The sequence below is a fragment of the Penaeus monodon genome, chromosome 34, assembly GCF_015228065.2.
Source record: "Penaeus monodon isolate SGIC_2016 chromosome 34, NSTDA_Pmon_1, whole genome shotgun sequence".
Lineage (NCBI taxonomy): Eukaryota > Metazoa > Arthropoda > Malacostraca > Decapoda > Penaeidae > Penaeus > Penaeus monodon.
In genome coordinates, this window is record NC_051419.1 from 34,221,457 (window position 1) to 34,221,915 (window position 459).

Consider the following 459-nt stretch of genomic DNA (forward strand, 5'->3'; position numbering starts at 1 on the left):
GCGGGAACGTACGTGCCCTCTTATCATTTTTGCTCCTTATGGTTTACACAAAAGGCTTAACGCAGCTCAGATGATATAATGAACTCTTTTCGTGTCATTGTACTCGGCAGGCGCAAACGATATCCCCCCCGGCGTCCTCCATCAAGCAGACGTTCTTATCCTGTCCAAAGATGAGTGCGACGCCGTGTATGGAGTGGTCGGCGTTATCTGCACTGATGGCGGGAAGGGCACTTGCACCGTGAGTAAAATCCAAAATGTCATTGCTGACAAGACGTATAATAGACTCATAATGTCTTATTAAATTAAATCTAATAAGCATATATTTAAGGATTACGTAACTTCTGCTGCCATGATAGAGGGAATCTAATGGGTATACTTGGTATTTTTAAGGGTGACTCCGGCGGCCCCCTCAACCTGGACGGCGTGACCTACGGCATCGCCTCCTTCGGTTCCTCCGCC

The 459-nt window shown here is 47.5% G+C and overlaps 1 protein-coding gene across 1 annotated transcript in view; it reads left to right on the top strand.

The window, feature by feature from the left end:
* The window catches only part of LOC119594772 (chymotrypsin BII-like), a gene marked incomplete at its 3' end in the record, with an annotated part of 2,129 nt that extends 1,891 nt beyond the window's left edge, over window positions 1-238 (top strand). Inside the window, 1 exon segment of the mRNA XM_037943865.1 lies at window positions 111-238. Coding sequence (XP_037799793.1) covers window positions 111-238 — 128 coding nt within the window.
* Window positions 239-459: the final 221 nt, after the last annotated feature.